Source organism: Bombus vosnesenskii, unplaced genomic scaffold, assembly GCF_011952255.1.
Source record: "Bombus vosnesenskii isolate JDL3184/JDL3185 unplaced genomic scaffold, Bvos_JDL3184-5_v1.1 scf7180000013319, whole genome shotgun sequence".
NCBI lineage: Eukaryota > Metazoa > Arthropoda > Insecta > Hymenoptera > Apidae > Bombus > Bombus vosnesenskii.
Window position 1 is genome coordinate 1,563,183 of NW_022882964.1, and position 23,689 is coordinate 1,586,871.

General features: G+C 34.5%; 1 protein-coding gene and 1 non-coding gene across 2 annotated transcripts; one reads left to right on the top strand and one right to left on the bottom strand.

Moving 5' to 3' along the window:
• Positions 1-235: 235 nt before the first annotated feature.
• Trnav-aac lies at positions 236-308 on the bottom strand. Its single transcript has one exon. It is a non-coding gene; the product is annotated as a tRNA-Val (tRNA).
• Positions 309-3,431: 3,123 nt separating this feature from the next.
• On the top strand, positions 3,432-9,455 carry LOC117235656 (prosaposin). The gene is made up of 14 exons (XM_033497898.1): positions 3,432-3,751; positions 4,404-4,509; positions 4,851-5,214; positions 5,299-5,604; positions 5,680-5,868; positions 5,957-6,076; positions 6,169-6,546; positions 6,636-6,770; positions 6,840-7,004; positions 7,081-7,300; positions 7,845-8,156; positions 8,244-8,383; positions 8,455-8,685; positions 8,976-9,455. Exons 1-14 carry the CDS (start codon positions 3,715-3,717, stop codon positions 9,063-9,065), a joined length of 2,793 nt encoding a protein of 930 aa, XP_033353789.1. The 5' UTR covers positions 3,432-3,714; the 3' UTR covers positions 9,066-9,455.
• Positions 9,456-23,689: the final 14,234 nt, after the last annotated feature.

The following is a 23,689-nucleotide window of genomic DNA, read 5'->3' on the forward strand; positions in this document are numbered from 1 at the left end:
TTGTATATGTATCAAACAAGTGGAATTTATTTGCAGGTATGGATATATAAGAATTCCTAACACAGGTACCAAAAAATGTTTCTATATTTTGTATTGTTGCAAGGTTTATAAAGAATATTTAAGAAATATTTAAGAATAGACTGCTAAAATGATAGACGTACGTCTATGACTAAAATATTGTGATCTAAAATATATTCTCTTACTATAGAAAATATTGATTGAAGAAAAAAAGAAATGTTTCCGCCCGGGATCGAACCGGGGACCTTCCGCGTGTTAGGCGGATGTGATAACCACTACACCACGGAAACAATTGGTAGCTACTTTTTTCATAAATTATTTATCATTTTTAAACTCAAAATTTAAAAAAAATAAATATAATATTCAATATTATATTACGTAATATGCATAATTCTTAAATTACGCAAAAAGATTCAATTTTAATAATAAAAAACTAAAATCTATAAAAATTATTTGGAACATCAATTATATCTTGTGAAGAATAAAAGCGAGATGCTCCTCCTATACTTTTGTGTATACATATGCAGGATGTCCAGCGATAAGTGGAGTTTGTAATACTATAAAAGTATATATTATTTAATCTTGCTTACGAGACATAACAAGCTTTATATTCTGTAATTTGTTAGCTGGTTGCCTACACAGGAGACGTTCAGAAATACTATAGCTTATACTTCAAGGTACGTAGGCGCTTTGTCATTGATCTGTTATTCTTCAATAATTCCTGGTACTACTCAAAGTTTTTAAAACTCAATTCTCTAATGCATTCTGTACACACTCGTTTGAATGCTTACCTCAACTAATATTCCGCATACGACGGATTTCAGGTATGTTCACAAGTAAAAATGACATATGTAAATTTAAATTCGGAACTTCCACAGTTCCTAGTACAATTTACTTAAAAATTGTTTATTAAAAGATCGTCAAACTAGCTGACTAATATAATTTACATGTGATATTTAATTATTTCATAATATTTCCTATAATAGAATATTTAATTATGTGTTTAGAAAATTAATATAACCTACATCTGTTACACTCACGTAAGAAAACGCCCTATCGAAGAATTTTCAACTATTCCAACTCATACGTTATATTAAGCTCATATTTATTATCATCTTATCACTTGGATGTCATTTTGGACATCTCCTATCAAAGTACTCAGGTTTACAGAACTCAGAAAGTACTATATATCGAGAACAAGGTTAAGTAGAAACTATCATTGATAATGACATAATTAAAAAATACATTTTTTTTAAATTATTAATCATAATTACAATTTGTAGTTACTAATCATTGACCGATTTATTTAATTGCATCGATAACAGTAGCACGATCAGGTGATATTGGCCTTTAATTGCGAATAGACATCGATTCCATCAAATACAACGTAACAAAATCACGTGATATTAAATGAAATTACAAAATGAAAAAAATGTAAATTCAATCTGTGCTGTATTTGTAGTCTTGAATCAAAGAGATAGGGACAATAGACTTTAACTTTCTAACTAAATTATATAATTTTTATTTCTTTCGAAATGTCTCTTTACATACGGTTTTATCACAGGAAGTTTTTAAAACCTTTCGAGATAGCAATGCGTTAAGACGACACTACTGTTTAGAGTCTTTTTAAATATTCGTATCACGCTCTATCTACAGCAAATTGATATCCTTCGACTCTCAAACACGACTGAACTTTGACATTCTGATTTGTAATTAGAGTACTTTCTTGATTGTGTGAAAATTCGAAAATAAAATTCGTTGTATAAAATTGACCGCTTTCGCCTGAAGCGCCTGATTCTGTGTTTGACACTGTATCGACAATAATAATAACGATGGTTGCTAAATTAGACTTGGGTATTGCTATTAAAACAAACGATGACTTAATACGCATCGAATATAGATGATTCGATTTGTTCATCTCGAAATTGACTACTGATTTTTACGAATTAGATACACGAAAGCATGAAGTATACTTATACGTGGCATACATGTGACATGTGCTATGGCAAAACCATTACAATGGTTAATAATAAACGCTCATATGATATTACTATATCAGTGAACATTATTTTTCAACACCAATGACTGTCACAGCCATGGCAGTGTGAACCGATAATGCGAACATAAGAACTTTAATGTTGTAATATAATTCACTTTTATCTTCGGTTGAATTGTTTTTTTGCTTTAACGCAAACTTACGAAATGAACCTAAAAATAGTTGTATAAATTTGGAAATGTAATGAGTTTCGTAATTTCGAGGTAGTGATTGTTTAATAATTAAAATATTGATAACGTATCAATATAACCAATTAATACATGGTAATGTAGTAGTATTTCATATCTACTACATATTTGAATATTTAATATTTATATTTAGAGATATTAATAATCACAGTATTAAGATGATAAGATAAATTAAATAAAATTTGCGCGAAATATTTAATTAAACTTATGGTCCTTATTATGATTATTATGATATACAATAAAAGAAGCGACTGCGATATGTACCTACATATGTACATCGAACATACGTACAGTGATTCACCAAAGTATTCTGGCACTTGCCGCAGAAAATTTGTTATAAATGTACATACATATTATACGCATTGAACTTTTGAAACTTTTTGAAATTTCGTTAGTACTGTAGTAAAGCACAATATCGTGATTATAATAGTAAAATTTTAAATCAATCCGAAAATATACGTGTATATATAAAAGTTACAAGACCCTCGTTGCAAACACTTAATGAAAAATTGTTATAGCTTGTGCAATTGAAAAAAAGAAATAAGAGATTGAAAAGCAAAATCGTGATTTTGTGTACATTGGCGTTATTTCGCCACAAAGGAATATCAAATCCGCGATCGATCAAAATGTCGGTACTTTATCTAGAATTCGTTTACGTATCCGTTATCGACGTATGCTATACATACATCATACATAATTGCAAATTGATATAAACATTTTTTTACATATTGTAGGAAACGATTCTCTTGTTTTAATCCATTTTATCTTTCTACTATGAAATAAATTATACTAATCATTAAATAATTGCTGATTTTTATCTAAGAATCGATAATATTCTGATAGCACAATCAAAACAACGTTTATTCTCATACCGTACACTTCTTATATACATACCGACAGATGACACCACGAACGCCGTCCGCTTCAGTTAAAATCAATTCAACGATTAATTAGCGAGGAAACATAGTTACCCTAATCGTTTGATTGAAAAATGGTCATGCATAATTCTATTTTCAATTCGACGAAATTTTTAAAGATGTCTCACATTTTAAGAATGCAACAGCATAAACTATCAAATTCCTTGTATGCAATGAGTAAGAAAGGAGATTCATATCACGTGATGGAAACGGTGGCTCTAGATACAAAGCTCTTATTGGCTGTTTAGCGACATGGAAAGAGAGGGAGAGAGAATACTCATCAGTCAAAGAATGCGTAGCTGCGTATCTTTATACCTATAAGCGCTAGAAACAGTCACTTGACAGCAGCGCCTGGTGTCCCACCGTTAAACAATTTGTCGATATTTTCTGCAACTACGTTGTTACAAGGGTAATTGCACGTCACCGCTGAACATTATTGTGGATAAGAAAGCAACAAAGAAGTAACGCGATTAAATCGGGAACTTTTCTTACTAGTACCCTTGTCGCAAACAAATTGGAAAGTTACACAGCAAAGATGAAGATTTTGATCGCGCTTTGCGCGATCCTTGCTGGTAAGCATCTCGATTATTCTGCATTTAATTTGTACATTTCCTTTGTTCAACTGCACCGTAATTGAACGTTAAATTTTTTTTCCTGCGTTATATTTTTATTTGTTTTACCTTTTCGAAACGTACTTTTTACGCCTTAATTGTTGAAGTCTTATCGAAAACACGCAATATTATTAATGTACCTTGGAACCATAATATTGATTATTTTGTAAAGGCACAGCTTATTGAGAATCAGGACACTTGAGAAATAACATTAATTTGGTTCTTCTGTTACATCCTATAATCGCATTATTATTACGCACAAAAGACAGAGTTTGCTTATTCAGATGAATAAGATGAGTCAGTACTTAACAATTACTGAGGAATAGTTCATGATTAACAAGAATCTTCCATGTATTTTCAACCTGCTAAATATATATTTTTTGTTAGATATGTTGTTCTAGATAAAGATGTTGAATATATTGTTTTTATATTTATTGTTAAAATAATATAACCTGAGAAATAAAAGTTTGATTCCTTTACTTAGTTCATTCCCATAGACATATTGTGAATATTATAAATAATGTTTTATATGATAATATAACATTAAAAATTAATAAATATAATATTTGGATATATATTTTATTATGCTCAATAATTATTATATCTATTTTAGTATCTACAGCAAGGGTAGTTATTAATGCTGAGGGACCAGCAAATCTTTACCTTTTGGGTCAACAGGAATGTACATGGGGACCTTCATATTGGTGTGAAAATATCAAGTGCGTTCAATAAAATATAGTAAAATAAGGAATATAAAATATTGCCATTAATACTATTACATTATCATAGATATTTGTATAAGAAAAATATCCATTACACGTTATTTTAGATTGCATGATAAATTTTGCAGTAGTACATACTTTATTGGTTATGATATTATATATTTTGCTTTATCTCACTTTACAAGTTTATAGCTATCATTATTTTTGTGTATGTGTGTATAGCTGTGTTCTGTATTTGAAACATAATAAAAACTTTTATATTCATAAAATTTCGCATTAAATATAACATCGTTAAGAATTAAAATAGTACTAAAACATTTTATTTTATATAAATGTAGAACTGCGGCAGGCTGTAATGCAACTGCACATTGTATCAAAACGATATGGAAGGATATGAAAGTACCACAGGATAATGATAGTGTATGTAATGTTTGTATGGACATGGTTCGGCAAGCTCGTGACCAATTAGAGAGCAATCAAACCCAAGAGGATTTAAAAACTGTTTTTGAAGGAAGCTGTAGGCTTATTCGCCTAAATGTAATTGTGAAAGAATGTATAACAATTGTAGATCAATTTATCCCAGAACTTGTTGAAACATTAGCGTCTGAAATGAATCCATCTATTGTTTGTTCTGTTGCGGGACTTTGTAATTCCGCTCGTATGGACAAATTGTTAATGGAATATGGACAACTTGAATCTAAGGTAATTAATAATGCAAACTATTTCCCTATATTAATTATTTATACTAAAAGATATCCTTATTGTTTTAAATATATTGTATTTTAGACTAAGGAAGTAAAATCTCGATCTTTGGAAAAAGATGAATACGAACCTGATGAATGTTCAAAATGTTACACAGTAGCAGCTCATATGGAACATAAACTAAATAATACCCCTCGCGATAAAGTGTTACAACAAATGCTTAATGTATGTGCAGAACTTGGTACTTACTCAGATGCTTGTTCAGCTACGATCTTAACTTACTTTGACCCAATATATGCTCAATTGCAAGAAAGTTTCAATGCTCAAAATGTTTGTCATTTATCTGGTCAGTGTAGTGGTAAATTCCACAAACATGAAGATGCTGATAAAGTGAGTTTAGAAAGTAATATAATGTAACAACTTTGAGATATTATGATTAAGTTACTTATGAAAATTGCATTTTAGACTTTGAAAGTAGAAATCAGACCACTTTCAAGTGTGGGTATGGTCGATGTAAATGACGACCTGCCATGCAAATTGTGTGAACAACTAGTGGGACATTTAAGAGATCTTTTAGTAGCTAATACTACAGAAGCAGAATTTAAAGAAGTTCTGAAAGGATTATGTAAACAAACTAAATCATTTTCTACTGAGGTAAGTATTGCAATATTTATCAATTGTAGAAATATTCTATAGAATATCTCAAATTATTAATCACATATCTTTGTATCTTTTATTTAAGTGTCTGGCTATAGTTGATGAATATTATCCAGAAATATATGAATATCTTACAAAAGGTTTAAATTCCAATATTGTTTGTCAAATGGGTGGAATATGCCCTACCCCAGACAAAGCATTGCAGGTTTATATCTTTCTTTTTTTAATTATACACATGCTTTTAACATAACTACTATCTCTGAATTGTTATTAATGAAAATATTTTATATTGTATAGAATGAGCCAATTTGGCCTTTAGTACCTAAATCTGCGGCTGCAATAGGAACACGTATTTTCCAAAATGCAAACAAGGCCATGGAAGCTGATAATAGTGAACATCTGAGCAAATCAGAAGTTGAAGCAATGCAATTGCCAATTGAAAGGTTGGTACCGTTCCATCAATTACAGGGTCTGTCAGACACTAAGAATATAGAAGATGATAGTAACGAACAACTGAGTAAATCAGAAGTTGAAGCAATGCAATTGCCTATTGAAAGAACAGTACCATTCCCTGTATCAGAAGGTTTATTAGACACTAAAGGGACAGAAACATGTGCGTTATGCGAATATATATTACATTTTATACAAGAAGCTATAACGAATCCTACCACAGAGGTAATAATTACGATAATATTTTACATAACGCGGTATTGATAAAAAAATATGTAAAATTATATCAAAATGCTATTGATTATTATTTTCAGGACAAAGTAAAGGAAGCATTAGGGAAAGTATGTAAGAAATTACCTGAATCTATAGAAAATCAATGTACACAGTTTGTCGATCTTTATGGAGATGCTATTGTAGCTATTTTGGTTCAAGAAATTGATCCATCTCAAGTTAGTGTAGAAGTTCATTGTTTATTGATTATTTAATAAATGCAGTGTATCATAAAGTATTAATTACAGATATGTCCAATGTTACACCTGTGTCCAGATGCAAAGTTGATGGCACTGTGGCACAGTGTTCCAGCAAAATATATGCTTGAAGAAAAAAAGAGCCAACCTAGTTGTCCACTATGTTTACTTGCTGTGTCACAAATTTATGAAGTTATAAAAGATAATAAGACCGAGGTTACAAGCAATCTGCATTTATATGCTTTAACATATTTAAAAATATAATATCATTAAATACATCCTAATATTGCAGGCAAACATACAAGCTCAACTGGATAAGCTATGTATTCATTTGCCAGAGAGTTTGGTCGAAGAATGTACAGATTTAGTTAAAGCTTATAGTAAAGAACTTATAGAGTTATTGCTGGCTGATTTAACACCTCAAGAAGTATGTGTTTATATTAAATTGTGCGATGCTTCAAAGAATCCTGGTCCAAGAGATGATTTTATTACGGATAAAGATGGTGAAATTTGTATGTATATACATATATTTTTTGAGCGCTTTGCATGAAAATTTCTTATAAGTTATCCCTTTAAACTTTTCTATTTTTTTCTAATCTCTTTTTCAGAAACTCTCTATTATCTTAAGTATTTCATTTGAAATGTTTTTCAAAGACAATTGTAGATAGGAACCAATTCGAAGTTTCTTTTCTGTTTTCTTTATTTAATTTCTTTTCTTCCCCCGGGCATTTTTCTATTGAAGCAAACTGCATAATTTTAGCAATGTGTTTATCCTTATGATTGCAGAAATATGAAATGTGGTTTTCTATTTAGTCATTCATTGTCATCACTTGTTTCTGGTCTTCCTAATTTGGCTGTTGATACTCGCAAATCATAGATAAATTCTAACACGCTCTCCCGAACTCTCTTGTGAGTTAAACCTGCAATTTAAAAATGTCGAGTGTAACTCGACGTAAGAGTGTCTGTGAACGCTCGACAAAGGAGTTCAAAGAGTTAATAAAAATACAATATCTATAAAATTCCTGGGGTATTTCAAAAATATATTTCATGTTTCAGTAACAAATGAAATACCTAATTCTCCAGCAAGTACTGAAGTATCAGAAAGTACACAAGGGCCATATTGTGTAATCTGTGAATTCACTATGCATTATATTGACAAAGTACTTGGTAATGAAAAGGAAAGAAGTAAAATTGAAAAGGCAGTACTTGAAGTATGTAATCATCTTCCAAAGTCTGTCTCTCAAGAATGTAACCAATTTGTTAGTAAATACGCTTCTGCTGTAATTGATGTCCTCACAAAAGATGTCAAACCAAAGCAAGTTTGCAGTATGCTTGGACTTTGTTCATTATACATACAGGAAATCAAAGGTGGCTAAGAAATATTTAAGATATTAATTACTTATTAAAATATCAGTTTTAACGTATGTTTGTAACGGAAATTTGTTGTATTAATAGCTTCTGTAACAGAATGCGCTTTGTGCAAATCTATTATATCAGTAATAGATGAATTTTTGGATGTACAAGATGTTGATAACAGCATTACGAAAGTGTTGTCTAAAGTATGTAAACATTTACCAGCAGACAAAGAACATAAGGTAATTTGGTTAGATCTTTTGTTAACTTGTTTAAAAGTTTTTGTAAAATAATAACATTTACTCATTTTTAGTGCACCACGCTTATTAATTCCTATGGGCAAAGCATAATAAATATTGTCAAGAAGCGCGAAAATATTTACAAAATATGTAGTAAAATAGGTCTTTGTGCACCCAATGATTATTCAATGGTGTCTTTGGAAAATTCGCGAATTAAACGATCGTACGAAAAAAATCGTATAAAGCACTGTACATGGGGGCCTGTCTACTGGTGTTCTACTAATGAAACAGCTCGTGAATGTAAGGTAAGTAAACGTGGTTAAATTTGTTACATATTAGAAATTTTATGTCGTCAGTTTCATTGCATTGTTCCATATATAGTACAAATGGGTAGCGATGAAGGTTCAGTACAAAATGCCATACAATATATGTAAAGTAAACTATGTCGTAGTAAAGCATTTAAAACTATCTTATGCATCTCGTAATATTTTAAATAGAATTTTCGCTGTCACACGTGTGGGTTAGTGCGAAGTAATTCAATGAAATTACATGTACATATATGATATAATAAATATTTTTATGTTTCTTTTTTAAGGCTGTTGAACATTGCAAAGAAAACGTATGGAAGGCCGATTTCGCTCCTCCTAAACAAATCACTTTGAGCGAGACAGAACCTAATGTTTAAATTTGAAATGAAAAATAAATTGAACTATTCTTTGATTTTTACATTTTAAGACGTTTAATCGTAACAATTTTGTTTCTTTATGATATTACATTGATGAAACTAGAAATTTAATGATAATTATTAGCGTTATATTGCACTTTAAGAATATAACATTGTGATGGCACGATTAAAATCTTCCAAAACAATGTCCAATTAAAATTTATGCGTAATGTAGAAAATTTAGTAATAAATCTATAAATAAGCTTTTTACACTATCACAAGTATATCGTCTTTCAACAATGTTAAGTTCATATTTTATAACAGTTGTATGTAAACTATAATATTGAAAATATAACTATGATTTCAAGTGTATACAGACCGTAATTGTCAATATACATATTATTATTATTATTATTACAAATCCATTGCATTAATGTTAACTGTGATAATAAAACAAAATTAAAATAGTAATTGTTTATTTCTTGTTACTAGATTACTGCAGCATTTATTAATCTATTTAAGTATTGCTATGTCCTTTGGTGGATATATGATTTTTAAAATCTTATTATAACTACTAAAGTAATGGTAACTATTATTTTAAATAGGTAATGTAATGAGAAATTTAATCAGATTGATTCATATTTAAGGATATATTACAATTAAATACATCGATACTGAAGCCAATTATTATGATTATATATATTTTTGACTGGCTGTGAAATACATCAATTGCACTTTTATAAATAATCTATACAAAAAATTTATAAGTAATGAATATCGATCATTCATCACAAAAAATTATGCAATATATTACGTTATTAGTTGCCGTTATTTATAATAAAGACATGTCATTCAAGATATAAGATACAAAAAATATAATTATTATAAAGCATTTCTTTTCTGTATTTTACATTTTTAGAACAATTTCTGGATTTATTTCATCTTAGAAATATTTCAAGAAATATTTTCTGTTTAAGTTTGTGGAAACATTGTTTTTATCATCCTGCTTAACCTTTGAATCATAATACTATACGTTAGCCAATATGTAATATAAATATGATTCAATTAATACATAATATAATATATCTTTATATTTATTTTGTATTATATAAATAATTCTTTAGATTATTAAAAAAAATGTGGACTTTCAGAACCATGTATATTCTATAGTATCGATAATTGAAGATGTCGTTGGTTATTCATTCGATTTTAATCGATATGTTTTGGTTTAAAATAATTCATTCAACTCGATTTTATTTATGTAACGAACTTTTGGCCAGTGTAATGACCAAGATTTCAAAACATGTTTCGAAGGAAATATTTCGTGTAATATTGTAGCATTATAATGTCAAACGAATGTAGTAATAAGCTATAGTTTAGTGTTTTTAATTAACTGTAAGTTAGATTAATTGTTTGGATATAATTTAACCTTGTTAATCTTCTAATAGTGAGGTAAAATAACGCGAGAAATATGTGTCATAATGAGAGGAGGCGATCTTTCTTGTTGTGGGTGAGTCATTTTTTTTATTTTTTTGATCGCTAAAATAGTTATTACAAGTATCGATGAATAATATCGCTATAGCTTAATCATTCGTAAGTTTTCTGCAAATTACAGTTACATTTTCTTTATTTAATACCTATTATACGTATGAGAAACTTTTTACTTTAATTTACTGTAGATATCTATGTCTACAAAGAATGTTCTGGTCAGAAGAAAATACTTGAAAGATACGCATTACAATAAGATACAGACAGGATGTACATATTACTAAAATCATATGTTTTTTAATACATTAATGATTATGTCGTTAATCTTTTAAAAAAAGTATTAACTTATCTGTATCAAAAGATCATCAGTTTGTGAGGTATTTGAGTTTTAATACTGGAAAGGAGCATTATTAGTCAATGTTGTAACATTTGAAACAGTTGGAACTGAAACTAAATATAAAAGTAAAAGATAGTTGCGATTATAGTCAATTAGTTCATATTATTTGTAATCTAGTTTATAATTGTATTATGACTATTAACTACAATCCTGGACAAAATGTTTCTAAGCAAACGCGATAACACGAAATTTTTTATCGAAAATTTTTAATCGGATTAGTTAGTGACACAGTAATTATTATAAAGTTGGCGTTCCTTTTTACAGCTAAGGATAGTACACAGTTATTCACCAAATAATTTACATAGTTTCATTAATTTTAATTTCAATCACTAATAACGTGATAATATTATTCTCAAGAGCTAGGATCATCCTCTATATCGATAAAAATGCTTTTCAATGTTCTTACCGGAAGAGAGAATTGCTAATGGTAGATACATATTATAAGTTATCGAATGTTCATCCTATGATTTATCGGTAAAAACATTCAATAGTAAAAATCATTGAGTTAAAGTACAGTAGACAATGTAGTGATCTAGCGATATTCATGCGTGTATCAGCAAATGTATCCATGCACCTACTGCATTGTTGCAGCTTTAGATGGCGCTGCAATTCATTTCATAATGCACTTTGTACGTTACATCAGGTATCATCAATTTTTTCTACTTTTTCTAACTCTACTCCTTTTTCGCATTACAAATTTAATAGCAAACATTGAGCACAAATAACCTTATCAAATTACCAATAAAAATCGTCGACTCTTTAATTCATATACGTATACATATACACGTTTTTCATTGGTAATAAAAGCTCCGATAAATATAGCTGCACCATTGTTTTGCAACGATGCGTGATATCTGAAGTGAAAAAGCATTTAACGTTACTTTCACAAAGAAATTTCGCGTGGGTGTTAAACTTGTCTCTGGTGAGAGAAACTCGTCGCGTAAGCCTGGATTTTACCGTGATCCTCCTTGTTCGTTCTTTAAATTTATTCGGGCTCCAACCTAGCGTTGTTTGTAGCGATGTTACTACGATATCGTAACGACAATACCGTTGGCATTGCACATCGTTTCGACCGTATAGGCCGCTGCTGTACTTGTTCCCGTCTTCTAAGGATAAAATAGTTTTCGAATAATTTAATTTGTCGCGGCACAGATCGTGCATCATTGTTCGCTTCGATTCCTACGCCGATAAGAAACTCGCAGATCGTTTAGTAGTCGATTTTTGGAGATTAGGAAACATTAAAGAGTTTCTACTTTCGTAGAACAAGACAACTGTAATAACACGGTAATTCTCGGTTTCATAATCAATCGTTGAACTTTCTTGCGTTAGATTTCTGGCATTTTAAAGGAATTATTGAAATCTATTAATGGCACCATTTATCGTAGACATCTTATAAGAAGTTTTAATATATTATGCCTTAATTGATATACGACATAAATGGCGCTGATATTAGCAAAGAAAACAGAGTTATAGAAGTATGGAATTTCATTGATGCAAATGATACAAAAGAATTAGTAGTAGTAATTATGTGTAATATTATTACAACGAAAAGTGAACGAACTAAAAAATATTAATATAACATAATATATAGAAATGGTAAATAGAAAAGAATAATAGTAAATTAAAATATATAATTAAAGAATACATTTCAATGATCCTCGTAGTTGATTTTAATTCAATATCCATTATTTTACCGAACAATTCAATACTAATCTCTGTGAAGCATTATGATTATTCTTTTTGTATACTTTGATTAAATGCTTCGCTTTAAGCCAAATATACCGGTGAAATATAACATTTTTATATTTCGGCTCTTGATATCCATCCGATGTTTCAAATAATTAAAGAACATCCGTCACCTCGATGTTATCAAGCGACGAAATTGGCAGCTACAATTATAGTTGAAAATATTATCCGTGCGCCAATGTACGCTTATAGAATTTTTCTCTGGTCAAATGTAAAACGTTCTCATCCTTCGACTCTTAATACTTATCTGAAGCTTTCAAATAAAATTAATTTTAAACAACGGAATGGAAAACTAAAATTAAAATCGGACGTGTTTCAGGAGCTCCGTTTCTCTGCCTATAGAATCGTTCTGGTATTACATTATCGTCGCGTATAGTAATTAGCTCGTAATCAGTCGCACGGTATTCAGAAAATATACGACGTACATGTGAGCATAAGTTTGAAATTTGTTTCGCCTTGTTCTCCTCTTCCGGTGGAAACTGACAAAACGAGGAAGAGAAAGACGAGAGGGGGAAGGTCAGGTTGTCTCGTTCAGCACGTAGAGGCGTGACGAGCGAAGACATAAACCTGCCGGTCATGAAGGAAGGCGGCTGGTTGTTATTCGAGTATGTATGCCCTGAAGAACATACGATGCTTGCGCCTTATTCGATGATTGGCCAGTATTTATGAGCTCATTATCACCCAAAGAACAATAGGCATAGGCGAAAGAAAACAACGAAAAGCGTGCACCGGTGGTTCATGCGAATATGCGACGACCAGTCACCATCTACTTTACAATTAAATGCTAATCTCTCTATTCAATTTGTAACTAGGAATTATTTTTATGAATCAGAAATAGTTTGTGATATTGTATCGGACAATGTCGATGCGTAAGTCCGATATTGCCATTGTATTCTGTCGTATTGTGCGTTTGTTTCCATTCCTTAACATTTCTTATCTAGATCTAAAACGTATGACGTTCGATGTGAGACCAACCCTATCAAAATTAGATTTTCCTTCTTACAATTCACGACGTAATCGTCGTTACAGTCGAAGTATGTAGAATCGTCGTTGCCTTTAACTAGCGTTGTATTCGAATTTCAGAAGCTAGGTTCGATCTTTCTCGATGTTATTACTCGACGACTCGATCACTTACGACACCTTATCTCGCGTAACTTCTCCTCCGCGTGTTATCACTCAAACCAACTACAACGAATGAAAATTATAATTATATTAAAATCATTTCGAAAAATTTAGCTCTCTCGTAAACTCTGAACTATGATACAAGTTCTATGAAATGGAAATCACATATCGAGACCAAGCGGATGAAACGAATGGCTATTCCATTCCCTTAGTTACTCTTACGAAAATATAGAATTACGCAAATATCTATAGTAACCGTACCTTCCTTTTACTCTTCGTACTTTCGACTCGTAACGTTGATCGATGATTTCCACGGTGTGTCACAAAAACACCATATTGTTCTTAATTCTCGCCTATCGCTCTTCGCTTTATATATTGCTCTATGCTTTAATTAAATATAATACAAGAGCGAATAAAACAACGCTTCGGCTTATGTTATCTCCGAACGATGCAAACGTTTTATACGTTTATTTATCTTATCGACTTTTTGAAATATCGAATTGCAAATGGGAAACGTCTATATCGCGCGTTTGGTCTTTCGAACAAATTAACCAAATTTTTCTATCGATCCATTCTCCATCCTCTGTTCGGCCATTCCGTCGATATAAAAAATGAAGGAACTCGATGAAACGGCTGAAGTAGGAGGTGACGAGCGCGTCTCGTATGTTTGGTCTCGAGGCGATCTCGCGTCCAGCTTTCAATGGCAGATAAATATCGGGAGGTCCTTGCACCTCCTCTAGCTGCGTTGGAGGAACGTTCGAGTTTTCTTCGAAGTTGCGTGCGCCAGGACGTGCGGGTGTTTGCCCACGCACGTACGGAGCGTGCCCACGCGATTCCTAATACGAGCCGCGTCAGCTGCGTAAAGAGCCGTAGGCCAGCTCTCGCCGCGTACCTACTTACGTGTGGGATAGCCGCGTACACCCCCGTAGCCTTTGTCCACCAGGATAATTGTCCACGCGGCCGAGTATCGGTGTGATATTGGTGTCGGATTCCGCCACACCTTCGTCCATTGTAAATCAATCGGGACTCCTCGACGTAGAAGGATCGACCAAGTACCACAAGCCTTTCATCTCCTTTTTCTACCCTTTTTTTTTACACCTTTTGTGCCTTTGCCGCGTTTTTCACCACTTTTTTTTAACGCTTTTTCTATGTCTTTTTCCCCGCTCCTTTCTCTCGCCATTTTTCCGTTTCTTCCACGTCTTTCTCGCGCTTTTTGTTCATCTTTCCTGCATCCTTCGCTATACGTTTCTTCGTATTTTATTTGCGCGCTTTTTGTAGCTTTTTTTTGCACATTCTTTACGCCATTCCGCGTTCCCTCTGTACTTCTTGCGACTTTTCTACGTCTTTTCTGCATTTCGTTTGCCAACTTTTTGTATCTTCGCACCTTTCTTGTCTTTCCTCTGTCTTCCGCCATTGTTGTACGAATCTTCTATGCGTTTTCTACGTCTTCCCGGTGACTCTTTTCCGTTTATTTTCACCGCTTTTGTCACTTTCCCTACGACTGTTTTGAATATTTTAACCACCTTTCTCCGTCGGTTTGTACTTTATCGTACCTTCGTTATCATCTTTTCCTCATCAACTTTGAATTTCTTTACGCTCTTTTTGCGTCATTTCTGTGCTTGATACAATGGCCACGGAAAGTATTTGCACATACTTTTATTTTCCGTTCACGGTATCTAATTTGTACGCTTAATATACTTGATATATTTCGACCTAATCGACTAGGAATGTTTTAACGTAACGAATGTTTTTAATGTAAATATTTTAACAAGCACAACGATGTGCAAATACTTTTCGTAGCCACTGTATCGATATACTCGCTGTGGTTTTGTTACGACGTTCCTGGACCTTTTCTGCGCTCTCACTCTATCCTTTCAGACTTATTCCGTGTTTTTACTACACGACATTTTTATATTTTCTCCTACCAAGTCATTGCATCCTTTCGAACGATTAGAACGACGAAGCAAGCTAAATTTTACGTTAACAAATTTTCAACGATACGGGTGCCTTCTAGTCGAAATTGTCAAAGAAAAAGCGCGCAAATACGATACGATATTTTTCAACGGTTCAATCTTACATTTTGATGCGTTGTCGGCTGCCAAGGTAAAATACAGGGTGGTTGGTAACTGGTGGTACAAGCGGAGAGGGGGTGATTCTACGCGAAAAAAGAAGTCGAAAATATAGAATAAAAAATTTTTTTTACTTTTTTTTTAATTTTTCCATCGAGTCAACGATCTACAATGAGATCCGTTATAACGTACCGCACGCGTACCGAGCGAAAATTCAAAGTCGATTTTCTCGAAAACAAAGCCTCGAACGAACAATTTTTATTCTATATTTTCGACTTCTTTTTTCGCCTAGAATCACCCCCTTTCCGCTTGTACCACCAATTACCTACCACCCTGTATATTAAGTTCTCGCGGCAATGAGCGTGCTACGGACTAACTATGTCTCATAATGTGCAACAAATTCGATTATTCCGTGCAGAGTTGAAGATTGAATTTTAAGACGCAGATATACCACGGAATCAATCGACGACTCTGTTCCGCCTATCTGAACTCATTCGAGCTCGATGTTTACATACTCTGCCTTAGGTGTACACTGATCTTTGACCGTTGTAAGGAAATTGCGGGATATTTCGTGTAAATGTTGAACGATTGGAGGTTTCTCGAGGGATTTTATTAGCGTCGAGAGAGATACCGAACGAGCGTTTCACGGAACGATAAACTTTGGAAGTTTCGGGCAAATAAAGGTTAACGTTGCATCGACGTTGGTGCTTGAGTAGGTGTCTTTCGTGTTTCGTGGCTGTTATCTTGTTGGGTCAAGCGAAGGGATCGTTGAATAAGTAAGTCTGCGGTTTCGCGTGAAAGGAGAGACCCGGTTGCGTTCGTTCGTGGAATTTTTATGCGGCTTATTAGTTTCAGCAGCATTTTCAGTAACGACAACAATTAAGTTCGTTATTATGCCAAGACTCTAGCTCCACCTATAACTTGTATCTTTTCCGATTTTTTTTCTCCTTTCCGTAATAAACTTTTACGAGGTAGAGTGACTTTTGATACGCTTAAACGATTTTTGTTTACGATTACAGACGATAAGCGGGTTCTTATAATTTCTTCTTCCGTTCAAATTCATATCTTTACGAATATTTACGATTAGAAAGATGGAACTTGAGTAAAAAGTTGCTTTATCCGTTAGACGTCGTGTTATAAGTCGAGTGATATTGTCGTATTGGGTGTTTTATATATTTTTCCACGTTATATGCATTCTATGCATTTCTGCACTTTCGAATGTCTCACGGCCCATAACCAACGATATCCCGAAAAGAATAATATCGAATCGCTATCTAACACCGCAAGCCATCCTTTACTTTTCTATAATTCATCGAGCTCGAACATCCATACGGGAACCCATTTTTCCGTAACACTGTTCTCTCATTTCAGCCTGCACATTTATTCCCGAATGACACAAGCATCCAATTAACAGCCTTTCCGCGCCAAGTCATATCCGCTGCGCAATAAATTCAGCGGCTCGATCGTCTTGACAGTGGAACGCATCCATCAGCTGGTTTCACGCGATGCGACAGTTCGTCAGCGAGCGGCGAATCCCGTCGAATTACACGGAGAACGCCAGTAAACAGGACTGCCGGGGGGTGGCGAGTTTCAGCTTCAGAAGGCCCATAAAACTCCGTCAACGGCGCGCATCGGAAACCACCGATTTACGAGCGTGGCGGCGTGCCGCGTGCTGGAAAAGTTTCGCGAGATTTTATCAGGAATTTTCCCCCGTATCATCCGTACGTCACGAGTTTAATGCAACTTTTTTCCTTCGTCCGATATATTCGCTCGTGTATCGTCCGGTCTCTTGTAATTTGAAGGTTAACCCGACCGCGAACGTTTCGTTTTCTTCATCCCCTTTCATGGTTCCTTTTAATTCTCCGCTACCTTACGTTTCACCGATGTAACACTCGTTTCGAAAGTTGCCACGAACACTGTCCTCGATGGATATCTGACTTCTTTCGCCAGCTTCTTTCGTTCGAAGCTCAGTTTTGTTCGCAGTCGGGAAACTCGAGTATTTTCATCAAAACTAACATTCGCTGGTATCCTGTCAGTTTCGTTATGTTGCCTTCAAATGTAGTTTCCAATTATGCTTTACAAGTGTATGATTCTTAGGATTACCGTCGAAAAATTAGTTTACGCGTTGTCGATTCGCTATTAATTTTCTATATTCGAAATATTCTTCTTTTGATCGAAGTCGGTCGTAATATGCAACGCGCGTTAAAATGGCCAATAATTTATAGATCTGTTTGATATCGATATCATCGACTGCAAGGTAACGGAATATGATATACGTATCGGTTAAAAAATGTTTAAATAACCAATTAAATCTGCGGTCGTCAAGGGATTAAAGCGTGAGGTTTATCGATATGACGGACAATTGGCTATTTAAATACTTTTGCGATTTCTACCAATTGTATGTAGATATTTGCGCTAAATTTGTTACAGCTTCTATACAGGCTACGAACAATATTTGCGCATACTCTCAATTTGCAACGAAGCGATTTTTCATCATATTTTACGTTTCATCTTTGCAACATCCAGATACGATATCGTTGAGAATTGTGGATCTTCGAAGCCGAAATAATGTTATAGGAACGCTAAATTTATACTTGGGATTAATATTAGAATAGTAATATATTTATTTTATGTACGATTTCTTATATATTCATCGATGCACACTTGCACGCGTCTCAGCACTTTCTTCTATACCCGACTGTTAACCGACTGAATAGTTTACGTTCATCCGTTTTCGAGACGCCGCGCACACACATACCTCCACACACTGATACCCACATACGAATATTATCTATTACGCATTTAGCTCAGCCCAGCACAGAAAATTATACATATCTCAACAGATATAAAAATAGTACTATAAACAATATGGAATTTAACATACCTGGACTTAATTGTTTAGTATGTAAATGCGCTGATAGATACGATGGTATGCAAATAAAATTTGCGCAGCCACGGTACGTACATTTTCGGATTCGTTTCAAACATTACGAATACGATGACGCTAGACGAGGTTCGTTACGGCGCTAGCGAAATTTCAAAATGTTTTATTATTTCGACTTGTCTGCGAACGTCCGAATATTTTCGCGAGGCTGTGTACCTCTTCGCTGTAAACGTTCGCCTCTGCCGTTTATGGGAAATCTCGCTTTTACAGGACATAACCGGTGAAACCGCAGGACTGTGGTGCATATGTAATTAATTTTTCGCGTTAAGCGGCTCTGTGTCCCTCTTGAGGCGAGCGCGCGCGCACGCGTTCCTCTATAAACATCGATGCGGCCGGATCTTCACCGGCAACCATTTCATCGTATCGAGGGCCGTGTTTCGCGTTCACCGGAGAAACTCGAAATTGGAAAACGGCCGGTCCAGAACCAGCGAAATTAATTGAAGTCTGAGTGGCGAGCGATGAAGGGGCTGAGGCAACGGGCCGCCCGTACAGAAAGAGGTAAACCCGGAAGCAGAGTAGAAACAGAGCGAGCCAGCCTCCGGTTACGATTGGGGCGGGCAAAGGGAGGGAAAAGAGCACTCCTCGCGTGAGGAACAGAGCATCCGTGTCGTGAGTGAGACGGAAAAAGAGAGGACCGATTGCAGAACTTGGCGCAGACAGGCTGGACACGGTGCTGGTTGCTGGAACCGGGTCGTCTAATAACCGATACCCTCCTTCTAAGTGGACGCAGCCTTATGTCCTGCCGAAAACAGCTGGTTCCGGTTATTGGGGAAAATCGAAATTCTTCTTTTTTCTTTCTTCGTTCGTGTAATTTCAGGCTTATTCGGTTCCGACGATTCGTTTTCTGGATGATTGGTGGGAGGTTTTGGGTGGTTGATCGTTTTCGTCGCAGTGCAAGGTGGTTGGGAAATTGAGCGAAGTTTGGGCGGAGGTAAAGAAGTTTTTGAAAATGGTTTCAGTGGAGATTCAGAAATTTTGAATGAATGGCGCGATTGAAATTAAATTCAGGGAATGTTAACGGTGACGGTAGACGACAAGGAATTAATAACCGTAATAGTCGAGAATCAGATATTCTTTTAAACGATGTTGATAATATAGTTTTATATGAACCAGTAGCTTTGATTAGGAAAAAGACGCGTCTCGAGTTTCATTTTTATCTATTTTTTATTCTTTTGAAATAGCGCAATATTTTCTTTTTACAAACAAAAATCTCAACTTCTTTTTCTATAACTTCTTTCTCTTTTTTATATAATCGGTATATTTCGAAGAAATTAGTACTGGGAACAAGTGTCTGAGAAAAATGACGAGGAAACTATCCCTTAAATAAAAAAATCACCTAAAGTAAACGGCATTTATGCCATTTGGTAAAATGCTAATTCTATAAAAATATGTAATATATACGCGTTATTTTTAAATTTTCCTCAAATTTCATTAGAAATATTTCGAATAATTACATTACGTGCCGCGTGAAAAATTGAAGGTCTGCGAGGGAGAATAGGATTTTGGATGGTTGCTTGACAGACAGCAAACACCGATAGGCAATTCGCGAAGGACACGACAGAGGAAGTGGAGAATCGCGTAGATGTGAGAGTGGTCGCGCATACACGTGCCAATGCACACCTCCCATTTGTGGAACTGCATTTCCTATAATCTGCGAGCAATCACTTGATAATTGGCTGGCTCCACTACATGTACGTATGCCTTCCTATCGACGCGCATGTCCTCAGACGGCCATTCGATTTGAAGGATGAAAATTACTCGGTCTCTGAACATCTTGTTATTTCCGTTTCGTTTAATTTTTATTGCCCTCTGCGCACAGACGTATTTTCGGCTTCCAAAACGCTCCTATCGTATCGCTGCATCGGACGTTGAAATTGTTTCGTCGAAAGATGATCGTTACTTATCGCGTGCACGCATCGACGTTGCAACCAAATGAAAACTGGACAGAAAGGAACATGGAATATTCTCTGTTCTATACGAATTTTAAAGGATGTGTGATAAAACATATTATACGGAGTATACATAACTTAGTTTCAATATTTAAGTACACTTTCGACGTATTACAGAAGAACTGTAGCGTATTAATTGAAACGAAAGATCAAATTTTGATAGAAATATTTCCCAACATAAAATTCCTAGCTTTCTCTTTTTAAATTCACAGATTTTATAGGAACCGCGGTGATTCTAGACCTCATACCTCTGATATACACGCGCTCTTTTAAGAAATCTTTCTTATTTTTCGTCTATCTATCCATCGGACAAAAGTCGACATATTAATGCAACATCGTTTTCCGTTTCAATTCCTCGATTCGCAAGACGCTATCGATTATCTCAAACAGCGAAACGTATACTTTCTCAAATTTGTTCCCTTGAATTTTGCAAGTTCCCATTTTCCATCGCACGACGAAGAGCAAATCTTCGAGAAACAATAAAACGGACGCTTGTTGCTCGGTTCTTGCCTGGTACCCCGATACCGGCGTTGGCTGCCGGTGCACCAGGTCGCTCGCGCAAGTTTTCCTAGCCGTATTATACGCCGAATTTATTGCACTTTCTTCCACTTCTGATGCCAACCGAAAGGGAATTCCCCGAGTGTGGTGTGGCGGCCGCGCAACTTGTACATACATTTACACGCAAATGCTCTTACAAATAGAAGTTGCGAGTGCGAGCACGCCCGCGCGCCGGCTTGCCTACGAGCAGCTTCGTGTATGCTGGTAAATTGCTTCTGCGTCGGAGACGAGTTTATTCTAGTAACACAGTTTCGGCTGTTCGTGAACGAGTTTGTTTGGGTCCATCTCGCTTAAGAGTGGGCGGTCCTGCGAAGGATGCGGGGTTGATATTGCTAGAACCACCGGGTTGGACGATCCACTCTCGTACCACTCTTACCCCTCGTCTTCGCTCCCCTTGCTTCGTACTTTCTCCATATTTATAGAGTATGGTATAACTCTTGCGGCCAAGAGCGCAGCGAATCTTTCCACGGACCCTTAGATCGTTTCCCGTTAATTTTTACCAGCAAATACTTTCGCTTCGTTAGCATGGTTATCTTAGGCGTGGCTGCTAATGCTACTCGTTATTTCGCACGTTAGTTGAATTTCGTTTTTCATCTTTTTCGTTGATCGACTATTTGAGTTCGTACGCGATGCGCGTATCCTTCGTTTCGCCAAGAATTTGACGAAGAATTTAGAAGGAACGACTCGGGAACTATAACGCATAATTGTTCATTTTCAAAATTGTGTAACGGACAGGTAAGGTTTCAAAGCGTCGTAAGCAGCGATTCAGTCGAAATCGTACAAATCGAGTTTCATAATTTTTGGTTTCTTTAAAATTTCAGCAGCTGTAACGTTCGATTAGAGATCTTTAAATTACAGTGAAAGGAAGGTTTCTTCAAGAAGCTCCGTGATTTCGATGGGTTTGTCAGAAGTATTCGTTCTTATTTATACGTTTGTTGTTTTATTTATAAATAATAATAATAATCATTGAAGAAAAAGATATAGGAACAGGCCATAATATTCGACTTTGTTATCGTCGATTCGTTATTAAGAAATTGTTTTATCCTTTGCGAGTTAAATATGAGTCGATTAAAAGTTTCGACCTAACTTGTGTTTTTTTTAACACGGAATAACGTCAATCGTCGTTTGTGTCTAGACATACTCAGAGAATATCTTCAATAAAATATGTATTGGGAGAATGAATTGTTAAAAGCACGAGATATCGTTTCGTAGAAAAGGGACAACGTTGTAATCAAATATATTTATTCGCAGCTGTGTTCGCTCGCGCTATCGTGCGAGCAACAATTATGCTTTGTCTTTGCAAAGTTGCTATTAAATAACATCGACGTATGCTGCAAAATATTGCAACAACGTAATGTCTTATTCTGTGAATTCAACCAATATTCGCTTTGAAATCATTTTTAAATATTACATTTGTTAATTACATAAATATTTTAAATCATACTAGTAAGGAAAGTTGAGAATATTTTTTACAAGTTTTCTCTTTCGTTAATGACTATTTTTTCAAAGTAAAATGTATTCTTACATTTATCAACGATATCCCACGAGTTCTTTTTTTAAGGAAATAACATTTCGGGGAAATAAGGCATATCTTTTCGATTAACGTTTATACAGTTCACTTAGAAAATTTTCTAAATGAAATTATGCTTAATGGAGAAATAGTTCAAGCATTTCATACGTGACTTTTTTCAATTGTACACGTCCAAAGGAAAAAATTTGGATTTTAACTCAGAACAGAAGTAGTAATATTTGTTTAATTTCGATGTAAGAAACGTGTACTTAATTATTTATCCAAAACGTAGGCAAATAAATACCTACCTTTTAAGTTCCCACGAGGCTAAGATTTACAACTAACCATTCTTATCCTTTCTCTTCTCCGCCCTTAATCCTTTGAATTTTTTCTGATCTTAGCGGTTCCTTACAATTGCAAAGATAAGTTAATACTCGAAATGGCTATTTCGTCCTTCAACGAATATTTTGCACAGCTTCTAATAACCACAGTGTCGTATTTCTAAAAATATATTAGAAACTACTCTTTTCTTTTCTTTTACCTGAACGCCTTTACGTATCGCACTACTATCGCAACATGTGATAATCCGAAGAAACCAGAATGTTAGTCAATATCCATGGAATCGAATTAGATTCTCCTCAAGGGAGATAAAAAAAGCGAAAAGAAAAGAATAGATATAATCCAATACCAAACAGATGCAATTTCTTCGAGGAAGTTTAAAGGGAGCGGGTCATCGTTGAGAAAGAATTACGTTCGAGCAAAAGTTGTAGTACGACCGAAATCCCTCATTGCTCTAATTCATTGCAATTCCCTTATCGGCGATTTCGTTGTCGGTGCTCGTGGAGAACGATGGCAAGTTGGC

Excerpts from the sequence above, each read along its gene's own strand:
- LOC117235656 (XM_033497898.1), top strand. The coding sequence starts at position 3,715 with ATGAAGATTTTGATCGCGCTTTGCGCGATCCTTGCTG. Across the intron at positions 3,752-4,403 it reads GCTTTGCGCGATCCTTGCTG|TATCTACAGCAAGGGTAGTT; the intron begins GTAAGCATCTCG and ends TATCTATTTTAG. Across the intron at positions 8,686-8,975 it reads AAACAGCTCGTGAATGTAAG|GCTGTTGAACATTGCAAAGA; the intron begins GTAAGTAAACGT and ends TTCTTTTTTAAG.